We start from the raw sequence: 17,538 nt of genomic DNA on the forward strand, positions 1-17,538 counted from the left end.
ATTTATAAAAATTATACTACACATTGACACAGCATAGACACGAGTGGCAGCACAGTTGGGATGAGGGAAGATACCTATTCTTATTAATGCTGACATATATGATGTGTTATGAACCAGTTTTTTAGATGTATTTTAAACAGAGTGTATGTGGTGAGTTCTCTGATGTTCTGAGGGACAGAGTTCCACTCCTGTGCTGCTGTGACGGAAAAGGTACTTTGACTAAATGCACTTCTCCGCAGAGGAACAACACAGTCTCCTCGGGCCGACCCTCGTGTTACTCTCTGTGTGGTGTTCCTAATGTTTACAAACTGACTAAGTGGAGGAGATGAATGACCATGGATGATTTTATATAACAAACAAAGATTTGAAAACTTGATGACATTTTCCCAACCTAAAAGCTTATGCTTCTGTAAAATGGCACAATGGTGATAGCTTGATGGTTTTTTATCCAGAATTTTAATTGTCTGTTTGTAAAGTGACTCTAAAGATTTTAGTGTTGTTTTATTTGCCTGTGACCAGGTTGTAAGACAGTAAGTAATGTGAGACAGAACCATACTGTACATGAACATTTTAGCTGCCTGAAGTGACAAGTGTGATCTTATGAACTGGAAATTTGCAATATTAAATTTGACTCGATTGCATACCTTTTTTATCTGAGATTTAAAAGTTAATTTAGAGTCTATTACAGTTTTTCTCAATTGCTAAAACACAATTTCTGAATCCTTGCTCCTTTTTCTGAAAACATTAAACACAAAACCTCATCTTCAAGCACTATTTACAAAACCTCTGACTCTTCTTGCAAAATGAAACTTTCGCCTCAAAACAGTTTTACTTGTGTTCAAAATCAAACACTGCTCTCAAATCATAGACAAAGTGATCAAAATGATATACACTATCAAGCAGTCAGTAAACAATACACCAAAAAATAGAAAACACATTGTTCAAAACATACAGTTCTCGAAAGATATCTACGGACGGCTATTCTGTTTGTAGACTTACCCGTGACACATTACTGTACCATCAAAATTTCAGGGAGAAGTACATTTTTAATCTTAAAACAAATTTCATATTTGTCCGTCATTGTCTTTTGATGAATGAAAACATCATAGTAGCGCAAAATTGATCAGAAATTACTACTCTGCTTTGCTCTTTGCAATTTTATTTGTTCTTCCTCCTCCTTGTACCCCTATTTTTACAGTACAGTGCCCTGCATCTCACAAACTTCTCCTTTGTCAGTTCTATTGTTTGATACTGTAATTCTTGTTCTTTGTTGATATGAACCTGCAAGTGCAACCAGTAAAATACTATATTGAGCATTCAGTACTGTAACAAATGGTACTGTTACAGTAACGATGTTCGGGACCATATAATGTGTTCATTGTACAGTATACAGCCTACAATGCACTGTACTACAGTATACAATACTAAAAGGGACAAAAATCAAAGGAGTAAACGTGATCAGTGTGCTTCTTCTTGTCTTTGGGCATCATTTGAAACAGGTTAAATCAATTTTGAGTGGTTGTGTTCAATCAATGACATTTGTTCTCTATTTGTAGTTGATCATTGCCACTTGTGTTTACCAGTATGGATGACGTGTGCATTACAGTGCAGAATATGTTTTGAGAATGAGAATGTGTTTAGCGTTTTGCTGAAAAGTCTAAGTAAGATCTGCAAATTGTGTTTTGCCATGTGAAATAGTTTAAGGTATTGACAACAGACTGCACAATTAGCTAAATGAGTTCAGGCAACTGAGAACTTTGTTCAGCCAATGGGTTTTAGTGTTTTAGCAATTGAGAAAAACTGTAAAATGCCTAGGTATTTGAATTCTGACACAACTTTAATTTTTTCCCCTGTCACATAAATATCTGCCAGATTATTTGCAATGTTTGATTTAGAGAAGTACATTGAGACTGTTTTGTTTACATTAAGTTTTAAGCAGGATTGCTTTAGCCATTCAGAGAGATGGGCCATAGACTGTGTAAGTTTTTCAGCAACTTGTTTTGTGTTTTTACCATGGAAATGAATAACTATCATCTGCGTACATCTGAATATAGACGTCAGGACAAACTGAAGGGAGGTCGTTTATATAGAGTGAAAATAACAGAGGCCCCAAAATAGAACCTTGAGGTACCCCTGTGGACATGACGAGGGGCAGTGAGTGGTAATCACTGATCCTGACTGACTGTGAGCGATTCGATAGATATGATTCTATCCATTTTATTGCATCCGAGCAAAAATTAAATTTGCTTAGTTTGGTTAATAATATTTTATGGTTTACAGTGTCAAAGGCTTTTTTTAGATCGAGAAAAACAGCTCCAACCACGCCACCTTTATCCAGTAATTGTTTGATATTTTCTATGAAAAAACAATTAGCAGTTTCCATAGAATGTTTAGTTCTGAAACCAAATTGCATTGAATGAAGGGAAAATGTAGTGGTATTCAAATGTGTTATTATTTGTTGGGAAATTAGTTTCTCAGCGACTTTTGACACTGTAGGTGTGATACTAATTGGTCTATAATTGCCCACTGACAATGGATCTCCATTTTTGAAAATTGGAACAACAGCAGCTGACTTCCACACATTTGGAAATACTGCCTCAATAATGGAGAGATTGACAATTTTGGTTACTGGTGTTAATAATGTGGAACTGAGATCTTTTAGCATACACATATCTATGCCAAATATGTCTCTAGTTCTGGAAGTTTTTAGTGTTCTTATTGTCTGTAAGACTTCAGATTCTGTGACTGTCCCAATGTTGAAAATTGGCTCTGACTTATTTATCGGACAAATATTTAGATTGTTAGATGGGAAGCTTTGGGCAATAGTGGATACAGATTCACTAAAAAAATTATTGAAGGGATCTGCAACTTCGTTTATGTTATTTGTAATTTGTCCATTTATCGTTATTTCTAAAAATTGTTTCCTTTTTGGGTCCTGTCCTACAAGTTTTTTCAGTTGGTTCCAAATTGTTTTAGAATCCCCTTTTGCATTTTCTATTATTAGCAAGAAAAAAATCTGCTTTGGCCTTGCGTATAGCTTTAACAGTTTTATTCCTCAATGTTGTAAACAGATTTTTAGCACTAGCTGACTTAGTTTTAATTGCGTATTTTAACGCAAGATCCCTCTCTTTCATTAGTTTGAAAATGTCAGAGTTCATCCAGGGAAGCATGTTTTATTGTGTTTGTGTTTAACTTTACAGCTAAAATCTTCAATTGTTCTCTCAATTGTCGCTACAAAAGATTCACAATCCATTTCACAATTTGCTCCCGACAATATTTGATCCCAATCAATCTGCTGGACAGCACTATTAAATCCTTCCTGGTGATTTTTTGGGATTCCAACAAACTCACGCTCTCTGACCGAATAATCAAATCTCTTTTTTGAGAGCTTCCTGGCCACAAGGATCAAATTGTGATCAGAAAGACCAGCTAACATATTGTATGATTTAAATATTCTCTCAGGTCGGTTGGTAAATGCTAAATCAATCTGGGTGCTGCTTGATGTAGTAATTCTAGTGGGCCCTTTGATCATTTGGACTAGATCAAATTTGTCAGTTATTTTTTTTTAGCTTTTTTCTATATGATTTGTCCTCCCAGTTTACGTTGATATCCCCAAAAATAATGGTCTCTTTGTTTAAATTAGATTCCTTCAGTAATTTTTCAAATTTTTCATAAAAAGTGACATCTGAAGAGGGGGGGCGATATACCACAATGATTGTAAAAGACATTTGTGGTGATAGTATGATGTTTAAGCCCAAGCATTCCAGTTCATGATCATTCAGCCATTGAATTTCCTGACACTGAATATTGTTTTTTATGTATATCATGACACCGCCACCCTTTGCTCCTTCTCTGTCTCTCCTGAACATATTATAGCCAGGGATATTAAGTGCTGCAGAGGGGGCATTATTATAGAGCCAGGTCTCAGATAGACCGAGATAATCCAGATTTGATTTAAGTAACAGGTGATTAACTTGTTCTGTTTTTGACATGATGCTTCTTATATTTAAATGCCCACCCAGCAGACCTTTGGGTTTTGCCTTAGGGTCCCAAACTATTCTCGAGTGATTGAGAGTTTGAACGTGACGGCATGCCTGTCACCGGAGCGCAGACTAAATATTCAGCACGTCGCGAAATCCTTCCGCCACGGCTCGATAGTTTCGCTCAAAAGGTTTCAGAAAATGCTGGGTCTAATGGCCTCAGCAGCCTCTGTACTCCAGCTGGGCTTGCTTCGCATGCGCCCACTGCAGATGTGGCTGAAAGCGCGGGTTCCACCCAGGGCATGGACAGCGGGTCTGTTTCGCCTCAGGGTCGACCTACAGTGCGTTTCAGCTCTGGAACCTTGGAAAGTAACCGACTGGTATCAGTCAGGTGTGAGTCTGGGGACCGCTTCGAGTGTGAAGGTGGTGTCTACGGATGCCTCCACCTCGGGGTGGGGAGCGCTGCTCGAGGGCAGACCGCTAGCTGGCCTGTGGTCAGAACGGGAAAAGCTCCTTCACATAAACTGCTTGGAGATGATAGCAGTCGACAAAGCGCTGCGGCGTTTTTGTCCCCAGGTAACAGGCCACCACGTCTTGGTCCGGTCGGACAACATGTCGGTGGTGGCATACATAAATCGCCAGGGCGGCGTCAGGTCACGAAACCTTCACAGGCTGACGGAACGCCTCCTGGTCTGGGCACAGCACAACCTGCTCTCACTAAGAGCAGCGCACGTGCCTGGTCACCTGAATGTGGGACCAGACAGACTGTCCAGAGACAATGTCCCAGCAGGGGAATGGTCGCTCCACCCGCAAACGGTCCAGCTGCTGTGGAGAACGTTCGGCAGAGCACAAGTGGACCTATTCGCGTCCCACGAAAACGCTCATTGCCCGAAGTTTTTCTCGAAAAGCAAGGCTCATGCTGCTGGCTCATGTTTGGCCCCGTTGTCCCCTGTATGCTTTTCCTCCCGTCTCGCTCCTACCTCAAGTGTTGGAACGAATCAGGGAAAACGGATGCCCAGTGCTGCTCGTGGCACCGCTCTGGACAAACCAGACGTGGTTCCCTGCCCTGATGCAGCTGACCAGCACTGCCCCATGGCCTTTACCATTGAGGAGAGACCTCCTCTCTCAGGCGGAGGGCTCGATTTGGCATCCTCGCCCGGAGCTGTGGTCCCTGCACGCATGGCCTCCCAGAGGGAGTGTTAAACACGATCGCACAGGCTAGAGCTCCATCTACCAGGTGGCTCTACTCCTCGAAATGGTCTGTGTTCTCTGCGTGGTGTCAAGCCCAGAGCTTTTCACCTGTGGACTGTGGGGTTTCGGAAGTGCTTTCCTTCCTTCAAGAGCTACTGGATAAGGGCAGGACCCCATCCACGCTCAAAGTATACGTGGCGGCCATAGCGTCGTTTGCAAAACCGGTGTCTGGCCAGTCACTGGGGAAGAACGACTTAGTCGTGCGTTTCCTTAGGGGAGCTCGGAGGCTAAACCCTTCCAGGCCCCCTTCAGTCCCGACGTGGGACCTTTCCACGGTCCTGGAGGCCATGAGAGGCGCACCGTTCGAGCCAATCCAGCTGTCGGACATGAAACATCTGTCTTTCAAAACAGTGTTTCTCACGGCTCTCGCTTCAGTGAAGCGCATAGGGGACTTGCAGGTGCTTTCAGTAAGCGCGTCATGTATGGAGTTTGGGCCTAATGACTCGAAAGTCATTCTCAAACCTAAGCACGGGTACGTGCCGAAATCCCTCAATACACCGTTTAGGGCCCAGGTAATTTCCCTGTCTGCCCTTCCGGTTCTTAATGGGGAGAAAGACGCGAGTCTCCTTTGCCCTGTCAGGGCATTAAGAGCTTATGTGTCGCGCTCGTCTGTTTTCAGACAGAGTGAGCAGCTTTTCGTTTTGTTTGGTGGACCTTCCAAGGGACTTGCCGCCTCAAAGCAGAGCCTATCCAGATGGATAGTGGATGCCATTACGCTCGCTTACACTGCAAAGGGCCTGCAGTGCCCCTTGGGTGTCAGAGCGCACTCCACGAGAGGCGTGGCCTCTTCGTGGGCATGGTCTAGCGGGGTTACCCTGCAAGATATCTGTACGGCCGCGGGCTGGGCCTCGCCGTCTACATTTATAAAATACTATAACCTGGAGGTACCCGCCTTACAAGCTAAGCTTTTGGCGGTCTAGAATTCAGTGCTATCTGCCCCGCTGTGCGGCCCAGACACTGAGTTTACTGCAGCCCCACGAGTGTGACACACGTATGGCTACCCAGATCAGGTTGAAAGCTTTCACCCTGGCTGCGCGTTTATTGTCATATGATTAGCCCCTCTGGGTGCTATTTTATAAGGAATGATGCTTCCTGCCTCTCTTCCTCCACTCTATGTGAGTTTATGGTGATTATGCACTATATGAGCCCCTGGGTTTCGACCCCTGGGACTTTGGTGTTGGATCCCTGTACGCACGGCGTGCTGCATTGTGTTCCCCATAGCGTAAGCTATTACGCAGTACAAAAGATACTCTCGTAAGAGAACGTACTCGGTTACTAACGTAACCTCGGTTCTCTCTAGAGAGGGAACGAGTACTGCGTATCTTGCCGTGCTTGGAATACGCTCTGGTTCGCTTCGGCGATGAAAACCAGCTTGTACCAGCCTACCGAGCTTATTTATAGGGCGAGACCATGCCCTTTCTGGCGGGACATGACGATATGGGCGCGAATTGCCCCCATTGGTCATTACGTCACGCAGAGTCTCTCTCGATAGGCTGCTGCATTTGCCGCAAGAGCAGCCAATAGGCGCGCGAGCTGTCTCGCCTATGTTTGCTTGCTGCTGCAAAGCATTTTACATTAATAAAAAATTAAGGATAATTTTTGGCTTCAATATCTCGTGGAAAAGAGGTTTTCCCCATAGCGTAAGCTATTACGCAGTACTCCTTCCCTCTCTAGAGAGAACCGAGGTTACGTTAGTAACAGAGTACGGTTTTATATTGTACAAACTGTGTATTCTAATCTATCCCCTTGACTAACCCTAAACCTACCCATCACAGAAAACTTTTGACATTTTTTTGTATTTAAAAAAACACAGTTTAGTATATGCTAAATCAATCTGGGTGCTGCTTGATGTAGTAATTCTAGTGGGCCCCACAAAAATTTAAGCCATTTCGTTTACAAGGACACAGGAAGTGAACCATGTTTACGTTGTAATAACATTATTATGTTATAATGTCATTATACTCATTTGTGTCTTCATAAATCATAAATCAATTTTTTTTTTTAAAAATCTGAATTTACCTTATTTTTTTCCAAAAGGAGGTTTTGGGATTCAGGTTTAGCTAACTTACAAGTTTTCCCCCAAAATATGGTTAAGTAGGTACACACACACACACACACACACATATATATATATATATATATATATATATGGTTCAAATGTTTGGGGTCGGTGAGATTTTTTAAATGTTTTTGAAGTCTCTTTTGTCATTATTTAATCAAATGCATTTATTTGATCAAAATAGAATAAAAACAGAAATTTTGTGAAATATTATTATAATTTAAATGAACTGTGTTATTATTTAATGCATTTTAAGGTGCAATTTATTTCTGTGATTGTAAAGCTGGATTTTTACAGCCTGATCCTTCAGAAATCATTCTAATATGCTGATTTGCAAGAAACATTTCTTATTATAATCATTGTCAAAATCAGCTGTGTTGCTTAATATTTCTGTGGAAATCATGAAACTTATTTTTTCAGGATTCTTTGATGACTTGTAGAAAGTTCAAAAGAACAGCATATATTTGAAACATAAATATTATATTGGAAATATAAATCTCTTCAACATATAAGATTTGCTGTATAGTCATCAAAAATAAATCTATTTGTTTTGTCATGAAACTCCTAATGGCACAGGCTAATAGGTCCTTACTCAATCTGCTTGCAATCACATCGTCCTCTGTAGGGCACAGCTGATTGGTTCCTGCTGTATCAGTAGCCAATGAGCTCGCTGCTCAACCTTTAAATACTTGGTCAGCATTTGCCTAAGCAATGCAGTGTGCTTTCAGAAACCCTCCACCTTCCCCAGCTCCACCTGTATAGATCTGCTCCAGGTAATTCATGTACGCTATATTGTACAGCAGCATGTCTTACTTGCTCACAGCAGCGTGTCGTGTATGTATTGGCTGTGGCAAGTCCAGTACTTGCTCTGCAGCAGTAATAACCTCCTGTGTGTTGTAAGGATGCACTAAACACAGAATATATTTAATATAGAGGGGAAAATGAATACAAAATGGCACGGCATATATCAGTCTCTGTCCAACTCTGCCTGGATGCAGGGCTCCGGGGGAAACCCCAAACACGGGTCTTAAAGGAACACACACCCAAACCATTACACAGCAGTCTAGCAGATCTTTTCCACCAAGACCAACCATATCAACATTGTCATATCCATTACCATGCCAAACACTCCGAGAGTAGTCAAGACAGAAATGAGTTTCAGGATACTGAAGATAAGAGAGTAAAATGTGTGGCAACCATCTCCTTCTTCCGTTTGTACTTTAAAAATAGATGTACACTGGCAGATCACCAGAGTCAGACAAAGAAGAGAGATATTTATTGATCTCACCGACACATAGGCAGAAGCGTCTGTATTGTTGAGTCTGAGCTGGAGGGGCTTGTCTCTGCTGAACACGGCCGTGACTCTCTTGGACCAGATTGAAGGGATGTAGTCTCTGTAATGAAGCTGCCAGTAGAAAGAAAAGATCCTGTGCAGGTCCAGAGCCAGACAACTACAGTCATACACGATCACCCCCAGCTCCTTCAGCTGAAACAAACAAAACAAGGACAATAATCACAAAATCTCGTTATGAAATGTGAAATACTTGAAAAGTGTGCTTGTGCTGTTTCTTCAAACTAAATACTTTTCGAGGCCACAGTAAATTGAAATACTTTACCTTGGACAGTGCCTTCCAGTTCATGCCAGCACTGCCAATGTAAATGTGCTTCCTGTCCACTACCCAAAAGGAGGAAAGCAGTCTACCTCTGGTGAGGGCCGTCATGTTGACGTAGCGCTCTTCTGCATCTGGGAGAGACAGACAGCCATGTGGGAACAGTTAAGCGCTCAACCTTGACGAGAGATCTATCTGTCTGTCTTTCAACTCTGGCAGAAACAATATTGCACATTTGTGATATTTTGACCTTGTGCGTAGCCTTGGGGGACTGGTGCTGAGAAAAGCCCAAGGAGTTATGCCAGGTTATGACAGATGGATGCCTGTGTGTGTGATCTTACAGCGTTTGCCCCGAGAGAACTGCTTTAGTACTTTATTCAGCACTTGGGCAGACAGAAATCAATGCATCACTAAACATAAGAGATTTGAATTCACTTACAGCGGTCATTACAGATGGAATCGGGCTGGTCTCTGACAATCTTTAATTTGACACCTCGAGACTTCAGGCTTAATAATCTCTGAAACAAATACTGACCCTAGAATATAGGAAAAGATTTTAGAATATTAGTCCCATATGAAATATATGCCAATGACTTTTTAGATGTAGAATTTTTTGGTATGATCATGAAGTATATGCACAATATATCCGTACATTGGTTATTGGCCAATATTATTTTTATTTTTATTTTTTTAAATTCTGATATTTTGTGCATATGAGATGGCAGGAAAAAATATATTTAAATGCTATTGCATTCTCTCACAAAACTATTTCGTTCCCCTGAGAAACTTTGCATTCTCTTGCAAAATGATTGCACTTCCCTGATAAACGACGCAAAAGCTTTGAAATATTTTTTCCTCCCATCCATGACTCCATAAATGTGGACTTGAAAGTCTTTAAAACCACTAATAACTTCATAACATTGTCAAAGTAAATCCTTAGCAAAATCCCAACATAAATATCATCTGTACAGTATCATTCAAAATCATTGATTTCAGTTTTAATTGCTTAATTATAAAAAATAAATATAAACAAAAGGATCAGAATTTTAATATCAGTCCATACCTATTTATAAAGGTAAACCACCAAATCACATATTTTGGACATACAGCTTATGAAAAATTATGATTCTACTACAATGCAGCATATCAATTAAAAAAAAAAGAATCACTTCGAGTGTTTATATGCATATTTTCCCATCAACTCTAATAGGGTAAATGCAGGCTAACTAACCTGATACGCAGAATAATGCCGTGACTCCTGATCGATGGAGGTCAGATCCCAGTATGGGGACACTATCTCAATTGACAATTTTGCTTGGTCCAAAAGATGGTTGAGACCCACAGTGAGAGAAACATGGTTTGAACTATTGAATGACAGCTCCCCTGGGATGTTCTCCACAAGGACAATGCTAAAAGCACATTGATGTCAGAGATGTTAGTTTGCTGCATATGTTCCATGGTTTTATGCACAAAATCAGGGCTTGACATTAACTTTTTTGGTTTGTGGTTTTCCAAAGTTACAAGCCTCAGCATTTTCAATAGCCACGATTTTGACCTAGATGGGGAAAAACTTTTTAATATCATCTCATAATTTGGTAGCAGGTATATTAGGCTGCTGTCACTTTAACACCTGACGCACGGATCCATTACCATGTCACACATGCATTTTCTTTCTCAACTCTTTACGTTTAATTAAAACATAACTGATTGTGTTTACACGAATGCTTGCCAAGACTGGAATTGTGACATTTTTTTGTGTGTATTTGACTGTGAAAAAAAACCTCAATTTAGTACTGAGAGGCGGCTTTATGTGAGTGCACTTTGGGTGTGAGCCCAAAATCAGCGGGAATGAGTAAAACTATGCGCAATATGTGCAATCTCACGCCGAAATTCAAACCCTGTAAAACCAACCATATTCATCCGGAGTGAGGCGAAGCGGTTTGTGTGTCAACTCGCTGTCAGAGAGATGAGAGAGCGAGAAAGCGCAGCTGGTATCAGTGTATCTATTCTGTGGGAAATTAGTATTGAAAACGTTTCAGATATTTCAGTATTGATATGTATCGAAAAACCAATTTTTGACCACTACATTGCACTATAGTTTATTATTTCAGATGCCTTTTTAAAAGACTACAATTGAAAAATATAGGCCTATAGGCCTATATTTTATATAAAATTCAAAGCCAAAGTGGCTAGGAGTGACTGTGTTCCACACCACTGCTGAAATACACCTGCATTTGGCAGGTTGGCGCGTGTTAATGTCAAGCCCTGCACAACATATTGATGCAACTTGAAATCGAAAATGATCCTATTTACTTTCTTAATGCATTAATGCATATGTCTGATCTTATGGTGTTGCACATTATTTCTAAAAAAGAAAACTGTTGGGCAAGCAATTAAGTCTTAAAGGAATGAAAAATGATAATGATTTACTAATTTACATTGCATTCCAATTATTCATTTAGCAGTTCTAAACCCATTCGAATTAACATGGAACACTAAAGTTACATTTTGGCAACTCTTCATTATCGAAAATGAATGAAAAAAATTCCATAAAAAGCTAAATAAAGCTACCCAGCTAGCAAAAAGTCATCTATTAGACGTTGAATAGACGTAAATCTATCGTAAATCAACGTCTTATTATGGTCCACTGAAGGTTGAAAATGAAAATTGAAAAGACGTCAAATTTAATTTATTAATTAATTAATTTTATTTTAGCATACAGTTCATCGGTGTCTAAACGTATGCATAGCACTGTATATAACAGACTTATCCTGTCTTAGATTATCAGTTGAAAACACGTAGTCAAACAGTCCAGCCGAAACTACTTAGTTGAAATCACGTCGTAAACCAATCCAAGGTGGACCGACTTTTTTTCAACCATATTTCAACGTTGAAAGACGGTAATTGTTTACTGGGTAGCCCTCACAACTAATGCACAATATTTCAAGTCCTGTGTGAGGAACAGACCTTTAGTGAAAATTTGCCCTATCTCTCCTTGGGATGTTCATGAGAGAAGCAGCGATTGTCGATTCATTAATCAATTATTATTTTTAGTCAGATCTTTTCTTTCAAGCAGTCAGTTCATTTCACAATGGTCTTAAATGATTTGATCATGGTTAACAGCTCACTGGAGGGCAGGGTTATTATCGGTAACCAAAACTAAACTCAAATAAGTTTTCACTAAAATCATTAACTGAAAATAAATAAAACTGAAACTGAAACAAAAGCTTAAAAAAAATACTAAAAAGTAAACAAACATTTTCAGAATTTCTTTTGTTCTATGGGTTTGGAATAACATGAGTAAATGATGACCGAATTCTCACTTTTGTGTGAACTATACTTTTAAGTCAGCTGTAAAGTTTAAAACTATTCCAAATGAAGATGATACTGTCACAGTGTCTGGTTATGTTCCTGGTGTCCACTAGAGGTCCTCGTTCTCACGGTGTCATTCACATTATGAACTACATTCCCCACGATCCTTTGTCTCATCATTGCACTCAGCTGTTCCTTATCACTGATCATTGCACTCAGCCTATTCCCCATCATCATGATTGTCTTGTTCTGTGTATATATACCCTGCTTGTTTAGTGTTTGTTACGGAGTCCTTGTATTATGTTACACCACTTCCGAGTTCTGTGTTCTTGCCTGTTTCTTGTGTTTTGGATTGCTTATATGGATTTTGACCCTTGCCTGGACTGTTGTGAGTACGGATTACCCCATTAAAATACTGCGATTGGATCTAACCCCTGTTTCCCGTGTGTGTGTCGTGACAGAAGGACTCCGTCACAACTAGATCCAGCAGTATGTTTTGCAACATCTCTTCCCCAGCCACCGAGCGGGAGAGAAGGGAGTTGTTTAAGGGGACCCGGTTGGTAAAGTTCCGCGGGACCCGTGGAGGTCGTCATAGAGGAGGAGATAGAGAGATGTTTCACCTCCCGTCTGCCCAGCGAGAGACCGTTCACGTCCCGTCTGCCCAGCGAGAGACTGTTCACGTCCCGTCTGCCCAGCGAGAGACTGTTCACGCCCCGTCTGCCCAGCGAGAGACTGTTCACGCCCCGTCTGCCCAGCGAGAGACTGTTCACGCCCCGTCTGCCCAGCGAGAGACTGTTCACGTCCCGTCTGCCCAGCGAGAGACTGTTCACGTCACGTCTGCCCAGCCAGAGACTGTTCACGTCACGTCTGCCCAGCGAGAGACTGTTCACGTCCCGTCTGCCCAGCGAGAGACTGTTCACGTCCCGTCTGCCCAGCGAGAGACTGTTCACGTCCCGTCTGCCCAGCGAGAGACTGTTCACGTCACGTCTGCCCAGCCAGAGACTGTTCACGTCACGTCTGCCCAGCCAGAGACTGTTCACGTCACGTCTGCCCAGCCAGGGATTGATCAGGATATGCCCATTTGTGTGGCCGCCAAGGCTATGATGGATTACCTAGAGCGTCTGGCTCGGATCCTGGACATGCCAGGGTCTGCCGTTCCAGGATCGGAGCCTGTTCTTGAGCCGGTGCCCGTTCCTGAGCCGGAGGCAGAGCCGGTGCCCGTTCCTGAGCCGGAGGCAGAGCCAGTGACTGTTCCGGAGCCGGAGTTCATGTCGGTTCCGGACCCAGTTTTTGTGTCTGTGTTTGTGTCTGTGTTTGTGACTGTTTTTGTTCTAGTGTCTGTTCCCGAGCCGGTGTCTGTTCCCGAGCCGGTGTCTGTTCCTGAGCCGGTGTCCCCGCCACGGCCGCCCGAAGGGTCTTCGCCGCCCTGGCCGCCCGAGGGGTCTTCGCCGGCCTGGCCGCCCGAAGGGTCTTCGCCGCCCTGGCCGCCCGAGGGGTCTTCACCGCCCTGGCCGCCCGAAGGGTCTTCACCGCCCTGGCCGCCCGAGGGGTCTTCACCGCCCTGGCCGCCCGAAGGGTCTTCACCGCCCTGGCCGCCCGAGGGGTCTTCACCGCCCTGGCCGCCCGAGGGGTCTTCACCGCCCTGGCCGCCCGAAGGGTCTTCACCGCCCTGGCCGCCCGAGGGATCGTCTCCGCCCTGGCCGCCCGAGGGGTCTTCACCGCCCTGGCCGCCCGAAGAGTCTTCACCGACCTGGCCGCCCGAGGGATCGTCTCCGCCCTGGCCGCCCGAGGGATCGTCTCCGCCCTGGCCGCCCGAGGGATCGTCTCCGCCCTGGCCGCCCGAGGGATCGTCTCCGCCCTGGCCGCCCGAGGGATCGTCTCCGCCCTGGCCGCCTGATAGACTGTCTGTCTTGCCTTGGCCGCCGGTTGAGCCATCACCTCCTGTTCTGGTTCCCCTTCATGGACCTGGCCCCCCATCCCTCCCCCTGATCCTCCACCGCTTCACCTCCCACCTGGACTCTTGTTTGTTTGTATGGTCTTGGAGCGTCTGGTAGCCGCTCCGTAGAGGGGAGGTTATGTCACAGTGTCTGGTTATGTTCCTGGTGTCCACTAGAGGTCCTCGTTCTCACGGTGTCATTCACATTATGAACTACATTCCCCACGATCCTTTGTCTCATCATTGCACTCAGCTGTTCCTTATCACTGATCATTGCACTCAGCCTATTCCCCATCATCATGATTGTCTTGTTCTGTGTATATATACCCTGCTTGTTTAGTGTTTGTTACGGAGTCCTTGTATTATGTTACACCACTTCCGAGTTCTGTGTTCTTGCCTGTTTCTTGTGTTTTGGATTGCTTATATGGATTTTGACCCTTGCCTGGACTGTTGTGAGTACGGATTACCCCATTAAAATACTGCGATTGGATCTAACCCCTGTTTCCCGTGTGTGTGTCGTGACAGATACACTGCCAAGATGCAATTAACTAGCTCATGTTGGCTGAAGGTACAAAGCAGAGCTGAATATGTGGTGCTCCATTGTGTAGGCTTTTTGGGTCTTTTATTTACTGCGTGTACTGTATAGCAAATAACAATCAGGGTATGATCTATAAGGACTGCTTCTTACCGACAATCTTTGCTGCAGTTCTCCTCAGTGACACCATCCTCATCCTCTCCCCAGACGTCCACAGCAGAGAAAATTAAAGCGACCAGGACAGCAAAGCAGCAAACCAGTGCAAACACAGCAATACACCTCTGCTGGGACTGTAGAAGAGATACAGAGAGAAGGCCGGCCAGTCACATCTTTGAGATATAAGGATTATGATAAGGCACACTAAATTCAAAAAGCTTGGGTTGGGTTGGTCATCATGCCAAAACTTGGGTTGGTCATGCCAAAAGATAATGCCACCCACTTTATTCTTTACACCACTGCTACTGTTATCAGATGGGTTTCTTTTGTAATTTTGCCTGGCATGTCTTTCAACCAGGCATTGGTGGGTAGAGTTAGTGTAATCCTCTGCCAACAATGCGGACTATCTGCAATTGGTGTGAAAAGACACTCCGTTAGCATAACATTGCCTTGACTTGACTTATTTAAGTTATTATAATGGGTTTCTGATTCCAGATAGTGACAGTTCAAATTTGCAGGGTCAAGATTTATGTTAGGCCTATTCAAAATTCTACTTCTCTGGAATCTGGATCCAGTTATAATTTAATTTTATGACTGAGAGAGAATGATAGAGAACATCTGTCAAATTTCCTCCTGAATTGTATTATACAGAAGGATGGCTTTTAAAAAAAGAAAAGAAAAAAGAGAGAGCTTTTCTTGTATGCTTGGTAGATTTTTCTAAGGTCTTAAGGTATTAATGTTCGTGAGTGTTCTCGGCTCGCTACGGAGCATTCTCTCCAAACCACTGCTGTAAACAAGCATCAGCATGAAACCGAAGAAAGTGTCTATTAATATTGATGTGGTCAATGGATAAAACGTGGTGTGCTGTAACGCGGTAGTTCTCATCTGGTGGGTTGCTGATGGTCATGTACGGCAGGGAAAGAACAATAATATATGTATAAATAACAGCAATATACATTATCATTCAAAAGTTTAGGGTCAGTATTTTTTTTATTAATAAGAAAATAATACTTTTATTGAACAAGGGCGCATTAAATTGATCAAACGTGACAGTAAAAACATTTATAATGTTACAAAAGATTTCAGTTTCAAATAAATATATTCATCAAAGAATCTTGGAAAAGAGTATCATGAAAAATTCAAAGTATTGAAGGGGTCATGACGTATTTTAATGTTCCTTGAGGTTTACTTATAATTTTAATTAAATTTTTTTTGCACAAAATCTAATATATAGGTGGACAAATTATTTAAAATTATTTTCAACCCTCATTCTGACCCTTTGTCTGAAATTATCTGTTTTTAAGGCTCCAGGGGAATCCTGGAGTATGACATATTGAGGGAAACCCTAGTACTGCAGCACAGCGCCGCGATATAAAGTTAAGGAAACTAAACATCCAATATAATATATGTCTACCTCAGATTTAATGTTTGATCTGTACATCAGCATCGGTGAATAACGTTATAATCTCGTTCGCGGTAGAGAAAGCTGCTTACATGTAGCATACACAGGTAAAGTAGCCGGGGGGACATTGAATTAAACATAAACACAGCTTTTGCGTCTTTATCAGCTTTTCTTTGTATATACCGGCTCTGATAATCATCACAAATACTTCCCGCTTGCTCCATTTCTGAATCTGATTTTTTTTTCATTAAAGGTGCAATGTGTAATAATTTTGAGTATCTATTAACAGAAATGCAATATGACATCCATAACTATGTTTTCAAAGGTGTATAAAGAACTTACTTAACCCTCTGGGGACTAAGCCCTTTTTGGTCCGTTTTCTCTATTTTTACATTTGGGCTTATAAACCATATGTAATGGAGATGGATCACTATGTGTTTGGTATCTATGGATTCAGAAGACCCTAAGATAACATAAGCATGCATGTAATGTGTTTATAAAGGAAGTATGAGTGAAAAATGTACTATAAACTGGAGAATTTCATAAACGGAAATTAGATTTTTCTCATTTATCACACAAAAATAGTGAACAGTTTTTGAACAAAAAATATATTTGTCAAAGCCTTTGGTTGACAGACATGTGTAATTGTTAAATAAAATGTGTAAAGAACAATGAAAAATGTAACTTTATTTACAAATAGTCCCAGGCCTTTTTCTTAGGAATGCTTAGAAATTTCTAAGCAATGCTTTCTCCTCGTCACTCTCCAGTAATTGTTCCAGAGCTTGTTCCACCGTAAATCGTTTACTGCTTGCCATCATAAAAGTACTAAAACAATAAATAATGCTATAATTGTATGTATATATATATATATATATATATATATATTATAATTGTTCTGTCTCTCTCTCTCATATAAATCTCTGATAATCCGCTCCGTAAGCCTCCGTTCGCTCTCTCTCCTTCTCTCCATTCAACGCTGTTTGCGTCATATCACTAACTATATAGTACCACCCCTTGCAAGGCTACAGAGTCCTTTGATTTGCTAGAAAGGTCATGGTAACCTTCCTCTTATTTTTCAATTGGTTGTTGTTCGCGGAATCTGCCAAACAACATCGATTTCATTGGCCTTTTACATAGTGGTATTGCGCAACAAGGAAGTGTGTATATGTACAAGCCGGATATCACTGTTTTCAGCGGAATCTGAGGAAGACGGTAAAAAAGACCGCATCTCTCTATCATTAATAGTTTTTAAGATAATTACACATTTGTAAAAGTATGCCATTTTGGGCGGTACCGC

General features: G+C 41.9%; 1 protein-coding gene across 2 annotated transcripts in view; it reads right to left on the reverse strand.

The window, feature by feature from the left end:
* The window catches only part of pld5 (phospholipase D family, member 5), a 46,137-nt gene that overhangs the window by 7,693 nt on the left and 20,906 nt on the right, over positions 1–17,538 (reverse strand). For both annotated transcript variants that reach the window (XM_056267019.1, XM_056267020.1), the window contains exons 2-6: positions 14,837–14,973; positions 10,132–10,309; positions 9,340–9,436; positions 8,907–9,034; positions 8,579–8,776 (exon numbers count right to left, since the gene is read on the reverse strand). In XM_056267019.1, the coding sequence (XP_056122994.1) occupies positions 8,579–8,776; positions 8,907–9,034; positions 9,340–9,436; positions 10,132–10,309; positions 14,837–14,973 (738 nt within the window). The remainder of the gene's footprint in view (positions 1–8,578; positions 8,777–8,906; positions 9,035–9,339; positions 9,437–10,131; positions 10,310–14,836; positions 14,974–17,538) is intronic.

The sequence above is a fragment of the Rhinichthys klamathensis genome, unplaced genomic scaffold (assembly GCF_029890125.1).
Source record: "Rhinichthys klamathensis goyatoka isolate OS25496 unplaced genomic scaffold, OSU_Roscu_1.1 h1tg000254l_1, whole genome shotgun sequence".
In the NCBI taxonomy this organism is placed as follows: Eukaryota; Metazoa; Chordata; class Actinopteri; order Cypriniformes; family Leuciscidae; genus Rhinichthys; species Rhinichthys klamathensis.